The sequence below is a fragment of the Delphinapterus leucas genome, chromosome 6 (genome assembly GCF_059928025.1).
Source record: "Delphinapterus leucas isolate spDelLeu-1000000601 "Yukka" chromosome 6, BTC_Dleu_Yukka2, whole genome shotgun sequence".
NCBI classification, from domain to species: Eukaryota; Metazoa; Chordata; class Mammalia; order Artiodactyla; family Monodontidae; genus Delphinapterus; species Delphinapterus leucas.
This window is the reverse complement of record NC_143134.1, coordinates 9,781,120-9,796,972: the sequence shown is the minus strand read 5'-3', so window position 1 is coordinate 9,796,972 and position 15,853 is coordinate 9,781,120. Positions and strand designations below refer to the sequence as shown.

General features: G+C 51.5%; 1 protein-coding gene across 7 annotated transcripts in view; it reads left to right on the top strand.

Moving 5' to 3' along the window:
• The window catches only part of SH3RF1 (SH3 domain containing ring finger 1), a 159,160-nt gene extending 143,705 nt beyond the window's left edge, over positions 1-15,455 (top strand). For all 7 annotated transcript variants that reach the window (XM_030761796.2, XM_022594857.2, XM_089912676.1 and 4 more), the window contains 2 exons: positions 6,680-6,984; positions 15,178-15,455. In XM_030761796.2, coding sequence (XP_030617656.2) covers positions 6,680-6,984; positions 15,178-15,346 — 474 coding nt within the window. In that variant the 3' untranslated portion in view covers positions 15,347-15,455. The remainder of the gene's footprint in view (positions 1-6,679; positions 6,985-15,177) is intronic.
• Positions 15,456-15,853: the final 398 nt, after the last annotated feature.

Below are 15,853 nucleotides of genomic sequence, written 5' to 3'. Positions count from 1 at the left end.
TCAGCGGCCATGGCCCACGGGCCCAGCCGCTCCGCGGCATGTGGGATCTTCCCGGACCAGGGCACGAACCTGTGTTCCCTGCATCGGCAGGTGGACTCTCAACCACTGCGCCACCAGGGAAGCCCGATCTGTCAGATTATTGGTTGCATTTCCTCTGTCCGCTGGGGTGGATTCAGCCTGTGGGGAGGATTGGTTTGATCTCTAAATCCCAGTCTCCTGCCCCGTTTCCCTTCTGTCAAGGGGCTTTGTTCTTCCTTTCCCTTCGGAAGGTGGCCCTTCCCTTTCTTCTTGTATCTGAGGACCTCCATCCACCCCAAACGGCAGCTCCGCGTCTCTCTCGTTCTTCCTTTCTCGAGCGTAACTTGAGGCAGCATTCCCTACACACACACACTTTGTTTTTGGTCATTAGCATTTTTGCCAGTTTAATTTAAGCTCATTCTGGTCTTCAGCTTCTTGAATTGCCACGGCCGTGATATGTTCTTCTTAGGGCCCTTCTCCCGATCCTTTTGTGGAGCCCTTTTGGCCGCTTCCTGGGGCATCACATCAGTGCCTTTAGGTGGCTCTGCATTTTCATCCGCTGAGATAGTTTGCATTTGTGTGCTTAGAACCTCATTCTGGAAAGCCCTCCCACTGCTCTTGAAGCATCTTTCCTTTTGAGTTTCCGGTCATGCATATATTTTCTGGGAACTTTTAAAATCAGTCCTTTTACACTTCGGAGTTCAAGCCTGACGACGGGCAGTCTGTCTTGTGGGCACGCACTTCGGAGTCCTCACCCGCTGGACATCTCTGCCCCTGGGCTCTGCCTTTCCCCCAGGTGATCAGAGTTAGACCCTACGTTGCAGTTAGCTCGGCTTCCTGTGAGATTAAATTATCGGCAAGTCATGGACTTCCCTGGTGGTCCAGTGGTTAAGAATCCGCCTTCCAGTGCAGGCGATGTGGGTTCGATCCCTGGTCGGGGAACTAAGATCCCCCATGCCGCGGGCCAGCTAAGCCCAAGCGCCGCAACTACCGAGAGAGCCCGTGCTCCACGATGAAGAGCCTGCCCACCACAACAGAAGATCCTGAGTGCTGCAACTAAGACCCGACGTGGCCAAATACATAAATAAATAAATATGAAAAAAAAATTATCAGCAGGTCAAGGGAAAAGTGTATCTGAGATTCTAAGTGTATCAGAGATTCTAGTTTTAGTTGGGACTTGGCAGCCACTATCTAGGTTTTTGACAATTCCCTCATTATTTCTATCTTCCTTGTCATTCTGTGATCGGCATCACCCATGTACATAAACTCTACCCCAGATGAGGGCTCATCCATCGTGCCCTTCTCTGTGCACACGGGGGCCCGCCAGGCCGCCCCACATGGCGGGTCACTCCCACGTGTGCTCAGAGCTGTTCCTCTTGAACAGTATTTTGTCTGGAAGTCCTCGCTCACCAACTCTCAGAAACGTGTTTTTGCCCCGACGTGAAATCTCTAGCTAACTCTGTCGGTAACTGTGTTGTGTGGTTTGGTAAATAGGTGTTGGAAGCTCTGTCATATGTTTCCAAACATCATCTCAGTTTTTTCTTGTTTGAAACTCTGGGCGTTTCTACCACTGTTTTTCTTCTTTCTGTAAGACCTCTGATAGCTTTTACGGTTATCAGTTTAACCGCTTATCTGGACATTTTTCTAACTTCATGCTCCATTTAAAGGCTTCATTATTTGATCAGCTCGTCTCCAGGCAAATGTATTTCTCAGTCCTTATGAGATACTCATGTATATGTATATACGTTTTTTATTGTTTTCTAATTATAAACTTTTTTAACTTCTGCATATTTATTTAGAAGTTAGAGAAGATCCAGACATCTAAAACCTAAATGTGATCCAGGGTTTCAAAGAAAACCACTAATATGGTGGCGTATTCGTGCTTTTTTCCCCTAGATACCAAAATATAGCACATATTATTTGGGTCTATCAAGCTTTCATCTAGAAATAAAATCTTTTTCATTAGCACCAATTATGTAATCGGCTGTTCTTACAAACTCAGAGTTCTGTTGAAACATAACTGAGGCATTTTAAAAATGTAACAGTTTGATTTGAGCAAAATTCCGTTCAAATCAGGCAGTGCCACAGTGGGAGTGGTCAGGAGACACCAGCCAGGAGCTGAGGGCCAGGCTTTTATAGAGAAGATGCAGAAACAAAGCAGGGAGATTATGTGATTGGCTACAGGTTAAGTGTCACCTTATTTGGGGAGGATTAGTCCTCTGTGACTGGTTGTCCTGGGTGTGGATTTCTCAACCCTGAGGCGTCTGCAGGCAGGGGCCTGGTTTGCTTAGAGCTTGTCTAATGGCCTCTAATTAAAGCCTGATGGTTTAATTAACTCAACTGTCCTAATCTCACAACAGGAGAAGAGAAGAATCCGTCTCTGACACCCTCCTCTTCGGCCCACCTCCCTAGTCCCTCAGGTGCTGGGAGCATCGTCCCCATATTGTCCTTTGTTCCCAAGCCCCCCAGCTGAGTGGTGCTGGGCCCCAGGCTCCTGGAACACCTTCCTGGAAGGTGGCTTTCCTACACGTCCAGTTTAGTGCCCCAAATCCCTAACAACTGTCCCCTTCTTTGTCACTGTGCCGATGCTTGAGGACCCTTGCTGTTATTCTTGGGTTTCTTTTTTTTTTTTTTTTTCTTTTTTAAAATTTTATGTTTTGCCCTCTGGATCTTAGTTCCCCGACCAGGGATCAAACCCACAGCTCCTGCATTGGAAGCGCAGAGTCTCAACCACTGGCCCACCAGGAAAGTCCCATTCTTGGGTTTCTTGACTAGAGCATCCATCTAGGGTTTAAGTGCCCGTTTCCTTCTCTCCTGAACATTCATCCTGAAGTCCCTGCTCGTGGCTTCCTTTGCTCCGCGATCTTCCTTCCTCCCAGCTCGTGTTTCGCTGTCAGAAACAAGGTAGTCTGTGGCTTGGCTGTTTCGTTGAAACAGTTTCATCTGAAACTGTCTCGTTGTCTTAAGGAGAAGTTGCTGCCGAGCCGGGTCTGGAAGGTCCAGACCCGCCCGCAGAGCTCAGCCCCCTGGCCTCTGTGGCCTGCAGCCCTGGTGGACGGTCCCCAGAGCAGAGGTACTTCCAGAGATGTGGCCGCACTGAGCTCAGAGCAGAGGGTGGGCTCGGATGAAAGCCCACGTCACCCCTGACAGTGATGACCGTTGATAAGCCTTAGGCGATGAGGACAGTACTGATTCCTGTTCCATCAGGTGGGTGTCAGGAACAAACATGGAGACTTGTGGAAGCACTGAGCAAGGTTCTTGAGCCCATTGGGGTTTAACCACATCTGGAATCTCACGTGGCCTTTCCCTCTCTCCACGCACGATGCCTCTTGAGCCGCGCGTCCACTGGGGCCAGCACCCCTTCGTCCTCCCCCGGCCCTGCTGTGTTTCCTGTGAGCACCTGTGTGCCCGCAGGGCTGCGTCTCTGCCGGATGGTGTGAGCTTCTTGCTGCAGGTTCACTGCTGTGATCCCAGAGCCCAGGGCACTGAGGCATCGTATTCGATGCTCAGTAAATACTCTCTTAAGAAACGAGTGATTGTCATCAGACGATGGTGTGCATTAGGTGTCGGAGGTGGCTTTCCTGTGCACAGCACCTCTTATCCTTGGGAGCCTGACGACGTAGATTTTTGATACCAAAGGCCCAGAAGCCTCCCTCTTGCAACGTTCTCTGTGCATCTCAGGGCACAGCAGACCAGAGAAGAAGACAGGCTCGGGTGTGGGTAATGGTGAGTAGTTCAAGTGCGATTCATTTCTGCTTGGGAAGGAGCTCTGACGTGGCGTTTCCATAGTGTCCCCAGCCTCTGCTGTGTGACTAATACAGACTTATTGACTTTATGTTCAGACATTATGTTTATATGTGAAACTCTTTCTGGCTATCTGGTGATGATTTCCTGACCCAAATAGCTTTTTGTTTTCATATGGGATGTGATTTTAAATGATGAAATCTTCTGAAGAGGAATTATGACAGCAAAAACATTATACATCTAGGAATAGTTTCTTGGAAAAACCCACAGGAGAAGAATTATTAAGATTTATGTTAAAAGATATGCCCTTTTCCGTGCATGCTAACATGACATTTTAAAAATTACTTTGCTGAAGTGTATCTGTTATTAATTCATCCGTAGTTTTCATTTCTGCTGTTTTGTTTTGAGAAACAAAGGTGCCCTTAATGATACATGTCTGAGTTTGCAAAATTCTCTCAAGGGGCTCAGTGTTCTGCTAACATGGAAACACTGGAATATGGTATTCACAGCCCGGCTACTGGACCCTCCATGCCAGTGCCCCATCCCTGCCCGCATTCCCCCACCCCAATCCTCCCATCCCCAGCCCCACCCCAGCCCCAGCCCCACCCCACCCCATCCCCCCTCCCCATCCCCACCCCCACTCCCACCCACACCCCCATCTGCACCCCCATCCCCACCCCCCCCCACCCCCTCCCCTCCCCCCCATCCGCACCCCCACCCCCTCCCCTCCCCCTCCCCATCCGCACCCCCACCCCACCCCATCCCCTCCCCCTCCCCCATCCCCACCCCCTCCCCTCCCCCATCCCCACCCCCATCCGCACCCCATCCCCCAGCCCATCCCCACACACCCCCTGGAAGTCACTGGAGCTGCACTTCATGTGTGTGACCCTTTAGAGGAACAAAGTCATCTTTCTTAATCACTTTTGAGGCTGTTCCCCGAGAGGCATCCAGTTAACTGTTTTCCTGCCATGAGGACTGAGCTTTTAGGAAGAGTCTTTAGCCGTGGTTTCCTGAGACTGAGTTTATCACCGGACTGTGTTCTCAGTAGACCTGTGGGGCCCCGGGGCTCTCGTGTGCCTCCTGATGTCCCAGCGGGAACCGCTGAGGACCTGCAAGGCTGGACGTTCTTCCCAGCTCACATATCAGCCCCGAGACCCCAGGCTCCCTCAGAGGAGGGGCAGATGTGCCAGCAGGCGTGTCCTTCCCCCTCACAGGCTGCCGTGTAGATGGAATCACCATTGCCCTGTGGAGTGCAGACTGTCCTCTCCTCCTTCCTCAGCCCTGGGTCCGGCCAGCTTGCTTCCCATCCCCCGTCCTCTGCCAGCTCATGTGTGTCCTGCTCTCGGCACTGGCGCCGTAGGACATGCAGGCTCGGGTACCTGGCCAAGGAATGTGGGACCGTTCTCTGCAGTGCACGCATGGTCCTACGGAAGGTGAAGGGGTGAAGCAGAAGCCAGAGAGGTGTGGCTGAGGCCCGGCCTGACTAGAGATGCAAGAGAACCTTCCTCAGGAGGGAGGGGAAGGGTTGGGGGGCTGATGCGCCAGCTCTGCAGCCTGAGCCCCCGACAAACAGAAATGGTCCAGCACAGCCTGCTCCTCCCCCCTTCATTCCTGCCCCTGCTGTGGGTAGCGATAGCTAAATGGGGCCTGGGGGTGCAGACCCCCTGGGACACTTGTTCATCTGATACATGATTACTTTTGTTTCTGCCAGCCTGCCTCTAATGAAACTGTGTTATTATGCCTCCCCCTAAGGGACTTCTACGGAGTCTGAACTAACTCAGTACTCAGGAAAAATTCCTCAGTGTTCTGTCTCCTTAAGGGCCCCTCATAATTCTGCTTCCCTGTTAGTGGACCTTAATAATCCCAGCTTGCCTGGAGAGTGTTCTAAAAAATTATTTCTCTGAAGTGTTTTATTCTCAGGCCATGTTTTGAGTCAGAGGACCTGATGATGTAGTTGACATCTTAGTAAAACAATTTAAAGCGATGATTGTTAACCTGTGCTTGGGCATCAGAAGAACACTGACACTTGGGGTCTGGGCACGGAGGAGAGCCAGCCCTCTATCTGGTTTCCTAGCAGAGCAAAGATGTAGAGCCACGAGGTGGCTTCTGTGAGACGGTTAGGAAAAATTCTTACTTGTATGGTTGCTTGCAAAAAAGAGACATAAAAATGGTTTTTATTATACTGAAGTGCTTTTTTCTAATTTTGTGGAGTTGTTTTTCGCTTTTTAATCAAGGAAGTACTTGCGCAATAGAAATGGTTTGACTTCTGTTATTATTGGTTTGTTTAATTTCATCAAGGTGGTGACAAGTGAACACTTTGATCAAAACGTCACCCATCCCCTCCATGGACTTCCCTGGCGGCCCAGTGGTTAAGACTCCGCGCTTCCACTGCAGGGGGCGGGAGTTCGATCCCTAGTTGGGGAACTAAGATCCCGCGTGCCGCGCGGCACGGACAAAAAAAAAAAAGACATCACCCCTATAAATGATAAGCGTCAGGTCTGTGGCTGTAGAAATGGGAACAGGTTTATGCTAATTCAGCACACAAGAATTAGAGCTAGGGTAGGCAGAATTTCAGGAAATTAAAGCCATAATCTGAAATTTCCATTTTGTCCTAAAGTGCTACTTTGCCTTCACCAAGCCTGAGAGGTGAATAGGTGAGATTTGGGTTTCACATCATTTTTCTCTGTTTGTCTTACCTCCTCCGTGGAGGATGCCGATGAGCAGTGGAATGTCCAGAACTAGGGAAAATGCCCAGGCAGGTGCGGGGGAGGCCAAGGGCAGGTGAACACACGGCCCCCGGGATCCAGACTGAGAGTCCCCAGACGCCCACAGGCGCCCCTCGAAAGCTCACGTCAGAACTTGAAACTGCAGCAACAGAACCATGTCCTCGACTCTCGTGCTTTTTTCTTTTTTCTAGAAAGAGAGAAAGGGGCTGTTGAAGCTGCTCTCCGGGGCCTCCACCAAGCGCAAGCCGCGGGGGTCGCCACCGGCCTCGCCCACCCTGGACGTCGAGCCGGGGGCTGAGCTGCTGCCCGGGGCCCCTGGCGCCCCCTGCGCCTGCCCCGGGCCCTGTGATGCCGACACCCCGGCCCCGGCCCCTGCCCCCGGCCCGCAGCGCCGGACCTGCTCCCTGGACTCGGCCCCGGTGGCCCCACCGCCGCGGCAGCCCTGCTCGTCCCTGGGCCCGGCGGCCGGTGACGCGAGGCCTGCGGTCTGTGAAAGGTGAGTCCATGGTCACGGCCGCCGGGGAGCCGGCAGGTCTGTGGCGTCCAAGGGGCCTCACGTCTCCTTCACTGGGTCCGTGGTGACGGCCAGCCTGGCCCCCCTGGGGTGACAGGCTCCCCCTCTGCTGTTCGCTCTGTGTTCTCGCTCCGCGGGGCTGTGACCCCCTTTCCGTCCGTGTCTCCAGCACTGTCCCCGACGGGGCTGTGGGTCACCGCCGCCCTGGCGCCGCTCCTTCTCGTTCCTCGTTCAGGGCCAGCCCTCCACCCTCGTTTCATGTTTGGCATTTTCATCAGAGGTTCACGTCACGACCTGCTAGTTGTGAAGCACCTGGAGCATCTGCCCACTCACTTTGGATGCTTCCTGAGCCAGAGGGCGGCCGAGTTCTCCCGGCCTGACCCCCTCCCGACCTGCTGACCGGGTTCCGATACCCGCAGGACGACGAGCCCCGTTCCGAGACTGTGGCCCTGAGTCACCGTAATTGACACACGGGAGCCACCCTGTCTGATTCCGCTGCTGGGGCTCTTAGGGGCACGTCAGGAGAGAAAATCTAGTAAATAAGACAAAAACCTACTAGGATCGTATGAATTAGAAACACGGTACAGAACACTAAAAATAGGGGACTGTTTTCCCCATAATGCAGAAATGTATAAAGACGTGCTCCGAAAGGTGCCGTGTGTCTCTGTGAGCCTCACTCCGTCTGTCCCTACATCTCATAAATAAAGCAAATTTCTAGTTTGTGGAGGTGTTGCCTCTGGGGCAACATTTTCTGTTACTCATTCAGAAACTACTCTAACGTGTTATATTTTCAAATGACTTAAATTCACCTTAACTCTATTTCAGGTGAACACTTGTACCCACCAAAATCTGAGGCTTTCATTCGGACGACTTGGGGGGGGGCATACTTTATTACTCAAAAATAACCTGGGAAAGAATGCGTCAAACAATCTATGCGCCTTGAGTACAAGGTACACAATTGACTGTGTACTTCTACGGTGAAGTGAAATAACTTCATGTATTTCTGACCCTTAGGAAACCAGTTTTGAAATGAGACGTCACCCTAAAAAGTGTTTCTGTCCCACCAGTAAAATCGTTGTGTCTTTCCCACATCTGTTGGGCTCTCAGTAAAGCTTTGAAATCCTGCCCCCAATTCACGTCATCCTTTGTTCCGAGAGTCTCGCTCTTCTCTGCGGTGTTTCTCTGCTTTCCAGGGATCGCACCTGTGTGCCAGTCCGGCAGCTTGTTTTCTTTCTTTCAGTCCCAGGCACTGATGTGCAGTTTCCCCCCCGAGCCCTGAGCCTCTCCCCTCCCCTGTCATTTGTGGTGGCGGCGTGACTGTTCCAAGGGACACTTTACTTCCCCGAGCACACGTTCCTTTCCAGATGCCACATGTGCCCAGTCTGTGAGCTTCTGCATCCCAGCTCCTTCCTCTCCAAGGAGCTCCTTGCTCACAGCAGGCTCCTGCTGTCCAGAGCATCTGCAAAGGAGGGGCCGCGGGTGCAGGCAGGTGACAGCGGTTCAGGGGCAGGCTGCCCCTCAGACAGGGAGCAGGGAGGGTTTACTGGTGGGATGGAGGGGGCACGGTGTGCTGGAATCCTCTTCCGGGTGTTGTATAGCACCAGTTCCATCTTTACGAGTGGGAAAGTGCTCTTGGGAGAGAACGTCTGCCCCGCGTTTATATTTTTATAATCCATGTGTTCACTGGAATATTGAATATAATAGCCAGCCTGACCGACTTCTCCCAGCCCTTCTGCGTTCATACAGCACGGCTGATGTTACGTATCTGACTTGGATTCTTAGCTCTGCCTGACTGTAAAAACAACAGGAAGAATGTGTGGAAACAAGTAGAATAGGAAAACAGTCTATTATCCTGTTGTCCACTGGGAATGAAATTTTTTGGTTACTCAAAAGCTACCGAGGACATCATTTAGGGATTGCCTGTTTCAGTATTTCAGAACTTTCAACATAATAAAAAGTACTTCATGCTAAAAATGCAGGGAAGATTAACTGTCACATCAGTCTAATTCAGGAAGCATTTCAGGATCTCAGAGGCCTCGATTCACAATCTAAAACTCACGACTCCAGCCCCCGCAAAGCGCAGAAGCCTGAGGTTCTTTTGGTAGAATTTTTCCTGGTAGAATTTCCCTGAAATATTTTCCAGTGTCTAACATCGGTCCAGCATGAGATAGGACTCATCTACAGACGAGAATGAGAACAGGACTAAAATTTCCTCTCAAACCATGACCCTGCCCCGTAAATCTCAAATGAAAGAATGGGACCAGGGTGCCCAGTGCTGTCAGGCGGAAGAAGCATTCTCAGGAGAGAAAGACAGAAGCATCTCACAATGAGGAAGGAGGAGCCTGGAGGTGTGTTGACAGATCTTGGTGTCAGCTGAGACTGTTCTCTGAGGAACAAAAGGATTCTTTAGTGTGTGTTAGAGAGACTGAAGAAAACAAGCAAGAAATGTTATATCCCGGAGGCAGAATAGAATCGAAGACAGTGGAAATAATAGAACAGATGTTTTAGGCTCTCTTTTGGAGGGACTGGGGAAAATATAATTAGGAAATTGCAAAGAGAAAGTAGAAATAAAATATTTCAGAAGGGATGGCAAATAAAAGGGCATGTGACAGTTTTTTTTCCTACTAAAAAAAAAATTACAGATAGAGGGCTTAAGGAGACACAGCAGGTCATCTGTGTATTTTTAAGTTTAGGAATTAAACTGATAAAACCACATGCCTATAAGCCCATCTGCTGAATTGGCAAAGAACCTCTGATCTTTGATGAGGGATTTTGCTAGAATGCTTAGAAACGTACAAATTGGGTAGAGAGAGATTTACAGAAAGGCAGCCGGGCTTAAACAGCATGATTAATTTGAGCCCGTGACAGTGAACCCACTGGGTGAAGCAATGGACATAATTCACTCAGACTTCAAGCAAACTACAAAGCGAGTGAGTTTGGTTTTGCCAGTGGAGTACTTAATTGGAGAGCAGTTTGCTGTCGCAACTGGCAGAAAGCAGGGAAGGGCACCCCCAGGCCAGGGAGCTGGACAGCGTGCTTCCCAGAGTCACGGGGTGCAATTTGGGCTAAACCAGGAGAGGTTAGAAACAAAAATGCACCAACTACAGAGAACATGAGAGAGACCAGAAAAAATTAAGGAAATAGAAAATTCGTGCTAATAAAAGACTGCAAGTGCTCATCTAGTCAGAAGCCAGATACCTTAGCCCAGAGCGGGAGGACTGCCCTGGGGATGTCAGTGAAGCTTCTTTATACAGCAAGCGTCTTTTTCTCAAATTCCACCCTGGTCATTATCACCAAAAATTCATTTAGTGTCACACAGCCACCAAGAGGCCGAGACCTATTTAGGGCCAGGTCTGTGAGCCACTCTGTACGTCCCACGGTGACCCCAGGGCTCTGTCCAGAGGGGGCAGGAGATGCATCCCAGCAGCCAAGCACTGTGCAGCTTTGGATGGTTTTTCCTCTTTCTCGCTTCCTTTCTTGCTTTCTCCCTCTCTCTCTCCCTTTCCCTCCCTCCGTTCCACCCTCCCTTCCTTCCTTCCTTCCTTTTTCTTTCTTTCTTTGCTTTCTTTCATCTTTCCATTAATTTTCAAATTCACTTATCTTAAGTTTTAAATTGTGATCAAATACCGTTTTTTCCAAGTGTACAATTCAGTAGCAATAAGTACATTCACATTGTTGTATAACCATCACCACTATCCATTTCTAGAGCTTTTTCATCATCCCATTCAACACTAACTCCCCGTTCCCTCCTCCCTCAGCCCCTGACAACCCCCATTCTACTTTCTGACTGTATGAGTTTGTTCTGCAAACCTCATAACTGAAATTGTATATTTGTTCTTTTGTGTGCGGCTTATTTCACTTAGCATAATGTTTTTAAGGTTCATCCACGTTGTAACCTGTGTCTGTCAGAATTTCGTTCCTTTTTGAGGAGCTTTGTCCATTTAAAAAGTAGTTTTCCTATACGATCAGGGCTTTTATTTTTGTCATTCGGCATGCTTATTAAGAATGACCATATGGGGCTTGCCTGGTGGCGCAGTGGTTGAGAGTCCGCCTGCCGATGCAGGGGACACGGGTTCGTGCCCCGGTCCGGGAAGATCCCACATGCCGCGGAGTGGCTGGGCCCGTGAGCCATGGCCGCTGAGCCTGCGCGTCCGGAGCCTGTGCTCTGCAACGGGAGAGGCCACAGCAGTGAGAGGCCCGCGTACCGCAAAAAAAAAAAAAAAAAAATGACCATGTGTACGTACTGTGTGAGGTGGTGTGAGGTGTATACGGTGAGTTTACCATCACTTCGCCCCTGAAGCAGCTCATGTTTTGGCCGAATGAATGAGGCCGGGATGCAGCTGGCGGAGATGCGGTGTAGACTGTGCAAAGTGCCGAGGCTTCTGGAATCTGGTCAGGTGTGAAGTTACCTGCAGCCGCGGGGCAGGTGGGAGCCAGGCTTTGAGAGGCCTGTCAGGCGTGGGCGGGCACGGAGGTTGTCTGAGAGAGTCCCCAGGGGACCACATGAGCCAAGACATGGGGTGGGGAGAGAGGCCACGCCTGGGAGAGTGTCCCCGTGTGGAGGCGTGCTTGGCACATTTGTGGGGATAATAGTAGCTGTAGCTATAAAGAGAGACTGAGGCCGGCCACTGAGGGCTTCACACACCAGGCTGAGGAATAACCTTAACTCAGAGGCGCTGGGAAGCCGAAAGGAGTTTTGAGCCAGAAATAGCTACAAATAGAGCTGGCAGTTAAAGTTAGTATTTTGCTTCTTTGCAAAATGGAATGGGGACGGGAGGAGATTTGAGGCGGGAGGACAGGCAGGCTGTTTGGTCAGGTGGGAGGGGACGCAGCGGCGTGGCCGGAATGCAGACTTGCAGGTGGACCCCAGGTCCTGCAGCGGCCACGGGAAAGAAGTGTGGCCCCTGAGGCTCAGGGGTGCCCAGTGTCCCTGCTCAGATCCAGCCAAGCGTCATCCAGGGGCCCGACGGCTGTGCTCTCATCTGCCGGGGGTTGCTGAACGTCCACTTGGCAAAGCTCCTCCACACCTGAGACGGCGGCCGGCTGGGCCCATTGTTGGCCTTGAGCGGCTGCATTGGAAACATGGTGCAGACACCCTCGAGGCACATCCAGCATCTGAGCAGAGTCTCTGCTGCGCCGGCTGGTCTCCCTACAACCCGAGGTCGCAGTTCCCACTCATATCAGCTCTGGAGGCCCGTCACTTAGCGGTGAAAATCCACTGCCCTGGGGGCTTGGCAGGAAGATCATGGTCTTAGCCTAGCAGCAATTCTAGTTCAGGAAATGTTTGACAAAATTGGTTTAGTACAGTTTTTAAAATGCAAATATTAGAACTATTCACTTTTTTCAAGAAATGTTTTTGTTCCATTTCACCTGTAAGGCAGCTGGCAGAGGACCGGTGGGGATACATTTCATCAGAGAGCTACTGTGAATATGATTTGAGTCACTTGTACGCTTCTTTCCATAATTATAAAGCTTTGCTCAAATTTCAACTTGCCCCAAGTGGCAGCTTGGATTTTTTAAAAAACTTTTTAAAATATTTATTTATTTGGCTGCATCGGGTCTTAGTTGCGGCACACGAGCTCTTCGTTGTGTTGTGCAGGCTCCTCTCTCGCTGTGGTGCGCGGGTTCCAGAGCTCCAGAGCACACAAGCTCAGTAGTTGTGGCACGCGGGCTTAGTTGCTCCACGGCACGTGGGATCTTAGTTCCCCGACCAGGGATCGAACCCACGTCCCCTGCACTGGAAGGGCAGAGTCTTAACCACTGGGCCGCCAGGGAAGTCCCGGCGGCATGAGCTTTTACGTGGATCTTCAGCCTGTTGGCATCAGAGTTGAGAAGTCTTCTCATCTGGATTCCTTCCTTCAGGTTAGCCCACAATGGGAAGCTGTCAGAGAAGGGGTTCCAGAGCCCTAACTCTGCCGTTCTAAAGTTTGTCAGTGTGTTGTCAGGACGTTCTCCTTCAGGGTGTGGTCTGAGTCATTCCTGGGTAGAGGCGGCTGTCGGTCGCCTCCTTGAAGCGCCAGGCCCCCGCCCGCTCTAGCCGGAGCCACACGATCGTGCTGGGGGCTGGCACGTGGGGTGCCAGCTCTGTGACAGACACCATCCTGGGTGCATCCCACCTGTGCTCTCCACACATCACCTGGTGCCACCTGCTCCGGCCGGCCCCTGCGGCCCTAGTCCACAGACGAGAACACCGAGGCCCAAGCGGAGACGGCCGCCCACGGTGAAGCTGCTCCGAGTGGCCCCAAAGGCTGCGTGGACCCCCAGGCCCACTTCTCCCACGAGGCCAGGCCTCCCCCGCTTCCTCCAAGCTTGATTGAAGCCTGTCAGTACTCACGTTGCAGTTCTCTGGACCTTTCTTGGAGATAATCAGGCAGCCTCCGTGCCACGCTTCTGCTCCAGACCCTGGAGGATGGTTTGGCTCCTGAGCCCAGGGTTGCTCAGAAATGGTGTGGGTGGCCCCTGGGCCTTTGCAGAGATGCCTTTTTTAATAGAGTCATAGCCTGGGGCTCTTCCTCAGGTCTTAACAGGAGTGGATTCTGGGTTTTATGGAATGGAGGCTGGTGAAACTAGCAATCTTCCAAAAGGACCGGGCTCAGATGGCTTTCATGAGTTTGGGGCAGTTCTGTAGAATCGGTTCTGATGACCAACTTTTCACCCGTGACCTTCTCTACTTGCCGTTAAGAGTAATTCCTGTGAGGCTATAAATTCATTTTCTGACTTTGAGACCCAAAGGAGAGTAGAAACTCAACCACTTTTGTAGCTGAAGACTGACTAATTAGCGTGAGACAAGGAGAGATTATTAGTTATCTTTTGCTGTATAACACATTACCCCCAAAACTCAGTGGCTTAAAATAACTGTAAATATGTATTGTTTCATAGTGCTGTGGGTTGAGAATTTGGGGATAGCTTACGTGAGTGATTCTGGCTTAGTTTGTTAGGATGAGTGTCCAGATGTCAGCCTGAGCTGCAGTTGTGTAAAGGTTTGACTGGGGCTGGAAGACCCCTTTCAAGGTGGTCCCGCTGGCTTATGGGAAGAGACGTCTGTTACCCCGCGTGTGGTCCTGTCCACAGGGTGATGAGTCAGCTGACAGTGTGGGACTGGTTTCCCGGGAGACAGCCGGGTGGGAGCCGCACGCCCGTTAGGACCCCACCTCAGGACCAGAGACCGTCATTTTCACAGGATTCTGTTGGTCACACACGTGGTCGGAGACCACACAGTGTGAAAAACAGCTCACCTCCCTCTGGCTTCCCTGGCTCTTAACCATAATTTTGCAGAAGGATACGAAGAAGCATGGAAGCAGGGGGTAGATGACCTTAAACCAGCAAGGCTCCTGGAATCTTTCAGTAATAACTACATATTTTTCCACTGATACCTGAGTTGAGAACCAGTGGAGAAACAGACACAGATGTCAGACCAACTGAGCTCTGAATGCCGGCCTCCTTGCTGGCGGTGGTGGATTGAACTGGCGGTCTCCGTCCTCCCCTCCCTGTGTGGACCTTGGGACAACCTGCCCCAGGGAGAATTGGGGTGTTTAGGGTAGGGTTTCCTCAGTCAGCCCCTGGTCAGTTGTGGACCATTATGCACATCCAAACATCGTTCATGCCAAGTCTCTGCGCAACAGGGGACGGTGGCATTTTGAGTCATTTTACCAACATTATAGGCAGACTTGTGCTCCGTCCTGTTCTGTCAGCGTCTCAGGCGCGTGCACTGGCTTTGCTCAACTCTGAGCAGCTGTGACTAAGCCCACTCTGTCTCTCCCCTGCCCTCCTCCTTGCTTCCCCTCCCTCCTTCTCCTCTCTTTCCCCCATCTCTCTCTCTTCCCCCATCTCTCTCTCTCTCTCCCCCATCTCTCCCCCATCGCTCCCTCTCCCCCGTCTCTCTCTCCCCCCATCTCTCTCTCTCTCTTCCCCCATCTCTCCCCCATCTCTCTCTTCCCCCATCTCTCCCCATCTCTCTCCCTCCATCTCCCCCTCATCTCTCTCTCCCTCTCTCTCTCTCTCTCCCCCATCTCTCTCTCTCCCCCATCTCTCTCTCTCTCCCCCATCTCTCTCTCTCTCCCCCATCTCTCCCCCCATCTCTCTCTTCCCCCCATCTCCCCCCATCTCTCTCTCTCTCCCCCCCATCTCTCTTTCCCGCTCCATCTCTTTCTCCCTCACTCCCCCCCTCTCTTGCAGGCACCGGGTCGTGGTTTCCTACCCCCCCCAGAGTGAGGCAGAACTGGAACTCAAGGAGGGCGACATCGTGTTTGTGCACAGGAAGCGGGAGGACGGCTGGTTCAAGGGCACGCTGCAGCGGAACGGGAAGACGGGCCTCTTCCCCGGGAGCTTCGTGGAAAACATCTGAGGAGCCGCCGGGGGCTGGACCTGGCCTATCACCGCATCCATCACAAGGCCCACAGGGACCCGGGGCGGCAGGACCAGGGTGCGTGCCATGTGCCTGGTCCTGTCTGATTCACTCCACAGAGGAACCTTCCCTAAAAAGATATCTAGCTGAGACAGACAACTGTTTACAAGGCTTAACTAATTTATTTGCTTTTTTAAACTTGAATTTTTCTTGTAATAGATAAATTCTTTGGATTATGATTTTAAGAAATTATTAATTTATGAAATGATAGCCAAGGAGAAGCTGGATGATCCCTTGTCGGGAGCAAAAGTGTGTCCTTGATGCAGATGCAGCCCCTGCCCCCCTGGGCTTCACCTCGGCTTCTCTGAGTCAGAGATGCCCGTTCTCGGGTTTGGTTGTCTCTTTGGGAAACCAGGACACACAAGTGAGTCCGTGTCGCTGAGGGACCCCGGGGTAGCGAGGCAGGAGCCTCTCTCTCTGGTTGGGGTCGGGAATCACTCCAAGACC